General features: G+C 55.0%; 1 protein-coding gene across 1 annotated transcript; it reads right to left on the reverse strand.

Annotated features, from left to right (window-relative positions):
- Positions 1 to 1,923: 1,923 nt before the first annotated feature.
- Positions 1,924 to 7,354, reverse strand: BESB_015970 (uncharacterized protein; the record flags this gene model as incomplete). Its single annotated transcript, XM_029360312.1, has 9 exons — positions 1,924 to 1,992; positions 2,583 to 2,689; positions 2,886 to 3,006; positions 3,486 to 3,648; positions 4,137 to 4,199; positions 4,456 to 4,766; positions 5,292 to 5,303; positions 5,662 to 5,797; positions 6,273 to 7,354. The coding sequence occupies 9 exons, from the start codon at positions 7,352 to 7,354 to the stop codon at positions 1,924 to 1,926; spliced, it is 2,064 nt and encodes a 687-aa protein (XP_029216288.1).
- Between the last annotated feature and the right edge of the window lie 2,095 nt (positions 7,355 to 9,449).

Below are 9,449 nucleotides of genomic sequence, written 5' to 3' on the forward strand. Positions count from 1 at the left end.
GTGCAGAGGAAACAGAGAGGCATGCGCGCCGCCTGAATCGCATCTGATTCACACTTCAGGAATTTCGATTCGCAGAACTAGCGAGTCCGTCTTTCTTCGCACATGCATGCGCACGCGGAGGTCTCCCGCTAGATATCTACAACTGTGCATGTGGATATATATATCATATATGTTTCTACCCTATGCATATATATGTGTATGGTTCTATGCATGTGAGCGCTTGTGAGCATACGGAAGCATATATGTATATATAGATATATGGCTACTGGATCGAAGGACGCATGAGATACGTACTCAGAGTGCATGTATATATATATATATATATATACGTCTGCGTGTTTTTAGAGAAATTTTATGTTTATTTGCCGATGTAGAGCGTGCGCTGTCAGTGACGCGCGTGTGCGGCGCCGTCTCTTCGGGGTGGGGCTTGCGGTAAATCGTTTTCTGTCTTTTGAAGAACTAATCGCGATTTTGGTTAAATATGTTTCACGGGATTTCTACATGCAACTGCCTCTTCAGAAGTCCAGAGTTTTCCTTAATCCCTTCCGAGCGGCTCACACGTTTTTACGCGAAGCCTCGCATGCATATACCTCATGCATATATATATATATATATATATATATATATATATATATATATATATATATATATATATATATTTGTACCGTCAAAAGTCTACGAGCGTATGTAAGTATATGTGCATATGTGTATACACGTATATGTATGTATATATGTAAGTACGCGTGTGCGGTGGGTAGGCTTGCTTGGGAAGGCGACGTGTCGGGTATTGAGCGGAGGTAGAGGTGCAGTGGAAAAGTGCATTTGAGCATGTGTGCGCATGCATTAGTTGCGCCGGAGCTGGAAAAATTCCTGCAGTGGGTGCAGATGCCGAAAAAATGTAGGTTTCGATGGTATCGCTGTGCGGTAGATCTCGACAAAACGTCTCGATCTTTTCCACTCGACCCGACTGCCGAATCGGGCGCTCCATTCTCCACGTTTCAAGAATGTGCGCATACATATGTATGTATGAGCATAAATTTCTACACACAGAATTTGGATACGGGTGTGGGCGCGTCCTAGAAATCATGCCTGATCCGATTCTGCAGCCGCGCAGGTGAACGCGCTCCTTCGAAAAAACTTGAAAAGACGGGCGCGCTATATCGAGAGGCGGCGGCCAATGTCTCTTTAGAGGTCACACGCACAGAAAAAATAAAAAAATTGGAACTGGAACGTCGCGGAGCTCAGAACAAACAGACAAGTGACGGTGAGACGGTCGCGAGAGATGATTATGCGAGCGTCCCAGTAGGTCCATATATATGCGCACATGCACCAAAGCATATATAGATGTTTGATCAGACGTCCAGGCAAAATGTATTAGTTTGATGTTTGTTTTGTGGGGCTTTGTGCAGAAAGGAAAAGCGATTGAGCGTAGGCAACTGATGATGATTCTCACGGGAAGACACAAGCGCATTTTGTTCTTGAGCCTTCCCTACTGCATTCATAAAAATACATTTCCGCGCGAGATTACCTGCATAGGAAACTCTACAGATGTCTATACATGTATATATATATATACATATACATACGCATGCATGTGTAAGTGCGAGTGCATGTAAGTCTCCCTACGCAGCTGAATGCACATGCGCGGCGGCGGCACACGCGAATCTGAGTCGTGTCTCTGAAACCCAGCGCAGATTTCGGTCTGCCTGAACATGAATCTAGCTGAAAGCTACTTCTAATCTATACAAGTCCCGGGTTGCACGACACCGAGCAATCCGACCGCCACGACAGCCGCACGCCGGAGAAGCTCTGCAAAAATTTGCAGAGGACCTCGCAGGTGTTTTTCATCACTCCGACGCTTTTCATCGCGAGAGGCAGGCCGACGGAAAGACACCGCGGTTGCAATTCGAGACCGCAGAAAAGTCAATCATCCAGGATTAAAATCGTTCCATCGTTCAGCGGGACAGCGTGGTCCTGCGTCGCCTCCTGAGCCTGAGCACAAAATTTAGAAATGGAAAAAAAAAACTGTCGTTCGGATATAGAGCAGTCCTCGCCCCTTCGTCTTTCGATCTCAGTTTCCTCTTTCTCAGTCTCCGCTCGGCTTCTTCCCCCGGGGAGACGCCTCCCCAGCGGCAAAAACTCAGGCTCACAACGACAGCGAAATGTATTACAGCCTGCCCGCAGCGCCTTGCGGAGATAACGGGGGCAGCCACGAGCTCGGTACAGGCATAAAAATTAAACACAGAAAAATGCATATCCACATACATATATGTATTTATATATATGCTGTGTCGAAAACGTAACGGGTATTCGCTGCGTTTTTCGCAGGCCAGGAGAGATGCATGCTTAAATATTTGTGCATGCGCATGCGTATTTTCCACAGAGATCATGTCCGCAGAGCTACGAACAGGCGAAACCCCTCCGTCCGCGCGGGGTCTCAACGTGTGCGAAGCTCTCCTGCGAGGAAAAAAAGGCGTATGAGCAGCTCTGTGCGACGGATACAGACGTAATATATATCCACACTTTTTTATATGTGAAAATGTATATATGTACATGTGTTTACGTAGAGGGCTTGCTCTCACGTTGGTGTGCGCAGCAGCGCCGTGGGCATGCGGCAGGGGTTGACTGGCCTCTCGCGGGAAGCACACGTCGATCTGAATGTCGTCCTCCAGCGCGAGCGACTCGTCGCCTGCAGAAACAGCGGCAGGCGAGATAAGAGAGCACACGAAGAGATGCAGCACAAGCGCGGATACACCGCCCAATACGTGTGTGCATGGTTGTAGGTACTACCACGCATGAAAAAACATATATATAAATCTATATAAATGTTCTCAGACGCGTCTCAACACGCTTTCTGTTTCAAAAATTTGGAAAGCTTCACTTACCGAAAACTGTGTCGTGAGTGCAGACGTCGCCGTCCACTTCGCAGCGGATCGCAGCTCGGCAGCAGGGCGGGAGGCCGCGCAGCTTGCCCAGCGCCTCCGCCAACGTGCCGAAGCGCTGTCTCTGAAAAAAAACAAAGAAGGAAATTCGGTAGCGCTGCGTCGCACCAGGAGGCGCGGAACGACCGACAAAGAGGACAAGAAGAGACAGAAGAAGACACGCCAGCGAGCGAGCGAAGAGTCCATAGAGCCGCGCCGCTGCCCACACGAGGACAACGCGCATCGAAACCCCAAATCGAAAGCGCCAAATAAAACAGAGGCCCCGCAGACAGAGAGTGGAGGTCGCGCGCGGACGCATGCGCATTCGAGGGATGCAGAGAAAACATGCACATCTGCGGCATAGCGAAAGCTCCTTCGCGCGGCGCCTCGCCGCCGCGGCACGCGATCCGACGAAGCAAGCGATGGAAATCCGTCAGGAGCTGTCTGAATAGGCAGACGCGAGCGTGGACTTCTGTTTGACTCTATCTTTCTTCGTCGAGGCGAGAAGCGAGTGCGCATGCGCGATCTCTTGCCACCGCGTTCCTCTGGATTCAAGCGACTCACACAGCCCACGATAACTCGAGAGGGAAGAGGCTTCTTCGAGACCCGCGGCGGCGAAGTCTTTTCTGCCGGCGAGAAGGAAAACAGCGACGCAAATCCTGGCAAAGAGGAGGCTGGCACAGGAGGGGGAGCGTCGAGCGAGTCGTCCCAGACGGCCAACTTCAGCCTGAGCGCCGCACACGCATCATGGCAATTTTGTAATTCTCCTGAATTTACACGTCTGCGCAGAGCAACACGCCGAGGTCGTCGGCGCGCGCTGCTTGTGCCGCGCCAGAGAGACTGAAAAAAACTCTGCCGTTGCCTGCGGCGGGAATCCGCGGAAAAGCGGCGCGCGACTGGATACGCATAGGAGGGAATAGCTCTGTCTCCATCCAAATGAGTAGAGGTACCGTTATAGATACATATATATATGTCTAGGTAGACAGATAGGTATAGAGAGATATAGATATTTCAGATACAGATACATAGATATAGATGTAAATAGATGTATCGTTGATCGTGTTTGCATATGTCTGTGTAGGGGCTGTAAGCCATACGCGTTCAGTTGTTGCGGCAGTGGAAAGGACGGAAAAGACGCGCAGACGCATCGCACTGCCGCAAGAGAAGGGCAGAGGCGTAGGCGATCGGCGAGTGCGGCGTCTCGAGAGTGCTTACCTGAGCTCTTCGTCGTACGCCTCGGCGGGCTCGCGTTGGTCGGCAAGGAGATTGAGGCACGCTCTGCGGACAAGGCGCGCAGCACATGTGTGAGTGACGCAGAGGCAGAAAAAAAATCAAGCAGTCGAGCGAGAGAGGAGAAAGCGGCTTGGGGATCCCACAGCAGAAAAGGAAACAAGCAAAGTAGCGAAAAAAAATTGACGAGAAAAAAAGCTGCCCAGCCGGTTGCAGGAGCGCGGAGAAGGGGACTCCCAGCACGGAAGAATGGAGAGCGAACGCGAAAGCCAGACATGAGAAGAAAAAAGTCCAGAGCGCGCACCGGTGCAGATTCGCGGCGGCTCGAGGCTTCAAAGCCAGACTGCAGAACGCAAAGCACGAAATGCTACGCTGTCGCTCCACGCTCGACGCAGAGCGACTCGACAGCCCCAGGAGATGCTGCAAAGAAGCCGAAAGAACGTACGCACTGTCGTCGTCTCCTCCGCCTCCGCTTCGCGGTGGGGTGTTTTGCGAGAGGAGGAGCTGCTTCCGCCGGAGGAACTGGAGCGCATCTTCCTGCACGGCCTCTTCTTCCTTCTCCCTCAAGTTTACTTCAGACATCTGCATCGCCCAAATCTTGTTCACCGCTTCAATCTGAGAAGACAGAACGCAGCACACAGCCCACTATGTCGGCTGTCCTCTTCGGCTTCTCTGAGTTCGCCCTTCTCCCCGTCTATCGTTAATGGACGGGCGTCTTCGCGCAGCAACTTCACGCCCGTGCTGTCTCCTCCATGAAACCCAACGCCCCACACCCTAAACACTCCTTGCTCGAGAGAAGCAGGCTAGATGTCGCGCGGATCTCGAACGAGTTGGAGTCACCGGGGCTATCTCGCTCGTTTCACGCGCTCCTGCTGCTGCGCCTGGGCGTCCACGCCTCAGGAGCGATCTCTGACACTCCACGCGATTCGAGTCGCGCGCGAAATCCGCCTAGGGTTTGGTTCCTGCATCCATGCGATGCGTGTGCAGCCAGCTCGCGCTCTCTCTGGGTGTGTGGTGTCTTTGTCACGTTTCTGCTTCCGATTTTTCGCTGTTCTGCGGCCGGCTGTGCGCAGCTTCGGCGCAGAAGTCCTCATGGTTGCTTGGGAGTCTGCTTTATCGTTTCGTAACTCTGCTGCTCACCGTGTCCTGCGCCTGCAAGCGGAGAAGAAGCGCGCAAGGCAAAAAGGGATGCGGCGCCCACTCAAAGCCAGGGCTGCTGCGCAAGCCCCTCCTTCTTCTTTCAAAGGCTACCCTGTCTGTTGAGAATTCCGCGCTGAAGCTCTCTCGCGCCTTCCGTCGCGCCGCGGCAGCGCTGCGGCGCTGCCAGCAGGCCGGTTGATTCAGGGAATGCCTTCCTGAGTGGCAACGCTCCTTTCTGCTGCGACTCTCACACACAAGAAGCGACTTCTCCCCCGGCCGTCTTCTTTTTCGGTTTGCGGGGCTGCGTCGCTTTCGTCTCTGCGTCTGCGTGAGAGATGCGCCGGTTTTTTTTCATCTTCTCACTCCTCACCTGTTTGTCGGCTTCGCGGCTTTCCCGCTCGCGGCGCGCCTCCTCCGCCAGCCTCCGCTGTCTCTCCTCTTCGCCTTCCTCTGCAAAAAGATCTTCTTCGCGCGTCTCCTCTGTCGGCGGGCTGCGGCGCACGCCGCTGAGGCACGAAAGAGACAGGCGTTGCAAGAAGAAAGCGAATCAAGAGGAAGTTGTCGAGCGGCGAAGATCTCGCACCGGCGGCCGAGCCGGGAGACGCATGCTGCGACCTAGATAGAGTAAGCGGTAGGATCAAATTAGGGCATCTCACAGAGCCCCTACAGTCCATGTAGTTGTATGGTTAGCCGCTGAATGCATGAGCGTGTGCAAAGGATTCCGCCACGGATATTGCTGCATTGAAAAAAAAATTGAGGAGATCGTGCGCAATCAGAAAAACCTCTGTGGCTGCATGTGTCTCGTAACGGGAACCTTCTCCTGAACTCTACGCATCAAGCACGTGAAGATCATAGCTCACCATGTACCGAACTACTATCTTCGCCGCTCGCCGTCGAGGTGCTGGAGGCACGAGGCCTGGCAAAGCCGCCTCGCCCGCGTCTCGCCTCGACGACGCCATTCTCGCGCGCGACTACTCTTACCCTTTCTTGGCTGGTATCCTTGCGCGTCCAGCGCCAAGCAGGCGCCCGCGGCCTTCTTCTCGCTCTCCGCGCGCGTCGCCCTCGCCTTGTCGTCGGGATCGCGTGCCCTTCCGCCGCGCCCTGCCGCGTCCGCGGCTCCCCCCCCGCTCGCCCTCGTCAGCCGAAGGCGCGGTGTCAGAGGAGAGCGAGAGCGGCGCAGGGGCCGTGCCTGTCTGCGCGTCTGTTTCGGCTGCGTCGCTCCTGTCGGCTTGAGCGACTGGCGCCGCCCGAGAAGGCGCCTCTCGCGCGGAGGACGCGTTGCAGGCGGCTGAGAACTCGCTTCGCGCATGCGCCCACAGCTGCCTCAGCGCGCTGCGCCAGGTCGGCGCGGCGGCCACCGCGGTCGCGCGCGCTTCGTCGGCGAAGAAAGAAGACGGCGAGAGGCGGGTGAGGCTGTGGGCGCGCGGGCTTTCGCATTCCTCATCTGAGGAGAGCTGGTTCGCTTTCACCTTGCGCAGGACCGGGGCGGCGCCTTCTTTCCTCTCCTGCACGTCTTCGGGAGGGTGGGTGGAGCGCATGGCGCAGACTTGTTCAGAGGGCGCCGCGCGGCGGCCTCCATCGGCTGCGTCGCGAGTTGAGAAGGCTGCTGTCGTCTGTGCCGATTCCTCCGTGTCCACGAGCCCCAGCTCGGCGAGCATCGCGTGGCGCCGCTTCTGCCGCTTTCTTTCGCGCTCTCTCAGCCAGGCCTGTGTGGTTTTTCGATGCTGAAACGCGTCGCCCCTAGGGTCGGCTCCTGCTCCTCGCGTTCGCTTCTTCGCCGCCGTGCCCTTCCTGCCACCCGCAGCCCCAGGGGAGGGCAAGTCGAGCGGCGGAAGATCCTCGTCGCGAAGCGAAGAGAGACTACTTGGCAGAGCGGCGCGCGGAGACAGCGGCGACGGCGGAGACGGCGAAGACGGATCTTCGCAGGCTGGCGAAGAGAAGACGCATGTGCGCGCAAAACTCGAGAGCGGAGGCGTCGCAGAGGCAGACTGCGACGTCGCGGAAGGCGCTTCCTCGACAGAACTCGAGTGAGGCGAGGACGAAGCACGGGATGCGGACGTCATCGCGGCAAACACGGTCGCTATTCACTCATGAGGGAATGTAAAGGGCTGAGGAAGGAAACTGACCAAGGAATAGCGGGATTCGAAGACAGCAAAGCGCAAGTTAGCGGGTGCAGACAAAGCTTAAAAAAGACAGAGTCCGCGAAGCAGCAAGGTACGCTACGCAGCGGTAACGTTCAGGTAAGCGATCTCCAGTTATGTCTGTTTGGCTGCGATGCCAAACGAGGGCTCGCGAGAGAGCATCCCTCTAGATCGAAGCGTTGCCTGAGGCAGAGATGCCGAAAACGAGGAAAGAGAGGTCAACAGGGACGGAAAGTTTTCCCTCGTCTGCACCTGAAACTATACGAAGGCGAGTGATTGTGCCCAGCACCCGAGACCCGCGAAAGACGTTGGCTGCATCATTCGGCGCTGTCCCTCTTGGAATTTTAGAATCTGCACACGCGAGCGCACACACGAGTCCATGAAACAGCGCAAAAAATAGGGTTCAATTCGGTCACCCTCCACATGCAAACGAAAAAAATGACGAGGGAGACTCGACACCGGATAGCGCGGCACAGCTTCAACAGTCCTCTGAACCCTGACTTCTCAGTCGGCGCATTTTCAGATTAGACTTGAGATTTGGCTAGCGGAATATGTCTCCGGAGAAATGGTACATCCTACGAGATGCAAACGGAATCAAACTGCACGAGTGCGTGTCTGTCAAGGAATCAGATACGATCTCGCGCATCGCCGCGCGGCAAGTTGCATGCAAGACAAAGAAAAATCGACGTCGTCCTGACGGCGCGCGCGATCCGAGCACCGCGCGCCGCGAAAATGACCCTGACAGCTTGCAAGCCTGTCGGTTCTCGCATCTGTTCCAGCGGAGTGCATCTCTCTGTTGAGTATTGGCGGGAAAAGGCGAAAAATCGAAAAAATTCGGTCATCCTGACCTTCTCCAGAAGCAGCACACTCCCCTGCGAGGAGTGCAGCTGGCGGAGCTTTCCAGAGAGGCAACAACTGCAATCGTTCTGCGTGTCTAGAGGCCTCAAGAGTGCCTCGTTTGTGGAAGGCGCTCTCGGCAGGCTTCAGACATGAGTCAGGATCTCGCCGAAACGCGTGAAAAGCGTCGTGCGCGTCGCTGCTGACGCGCCAGCAGATCGTCAGAATGGTCACTTCTGTGTTGACTGTGCCGCAACTATGGAATCGATGAACATCAAGTATGGACGCCCCAGCAGAAGCCTGGAAGCTGAGCGCATGCGCCAACTCTTGCACACGAACCTCGGTGGCGGACGAACACATCTTGGCGGGCATTGCTGTCGCACGAAGACAGCTTCAGTGCAGAAGGAATCGTCGAGTCCGCGGGTGCCTTGCGAGTTTTTTTCCAGCGGAGTGTTCGTATAAGAGATGCTGTGGTCTATCTACAACCACTGAGTGCAGGTACCAGGCTACTACCCTAATCAGAGCGAAAACTTTGGGGTCCGTGGTCATACTCTTGGAGTGCAGACACAGAGTGCCTAGAATCTGGATACCGGCACCGGCAAAGCCTCACGCGCCCGCCGGCTTGGCGGCCGAGGTTCTCCACATGCCACAGCAGCTCTTGTGAAAAAAGGAACTTTTCTCAGTATGTGAGCCCCTGGGGATGTTGTTCGACGCGGGGTGAATTGTCTGTGTCTTCAGGGTTCTACGAGCATGCGGATGCCTCGTTGTGAATGGTGGCAGCCTCGCGCTGTTGGGTCACGTACAACGCTACGCCATATGACAGAACAGGAAGTTTGAAAAGCGAATTCACATTTACACCGGGTATTCAACTGGATCGGTGTCCACAGCAGTTTCATCGTACTGTGCCCTGGTGGTGCACTCCCCTCGTCGGCCTTGAAAAGCAAGAAGCGAGCTAGGATCCAGATGGTAACGACTTGCCTGTCGTCTGGTACAGTTCTGTGGACCCCACTAAGCAAACGAGTTCTCATTATCGGGTTGTTCGAGTGCGTTTTGTCCCCGCAGGGCTCCGTAGCACAACGGGTTCGCATCGACTGCATGGGTGTGTAATGGAGAACACGTTTAAAACAATTCGACCTTGTGCGTTGCCTTGTGTACTGTCGACTCTCACGGCCGTTCGGTC

Source organism: Besnoitia besnoiti, chromosome X (assembly GCF_002563875.1).
Source record: "Besnoitia besnoiti strain Bb-Ger1 chromosome X, whole genome shotgun sequence".
NCBI classification, from domain to species: Eukaryota; Apicomplexa; class Conoidasida; order Eucoccidiorida; family Sarcocystidae; genus Besnoitia; species Besnoitia besnoiti.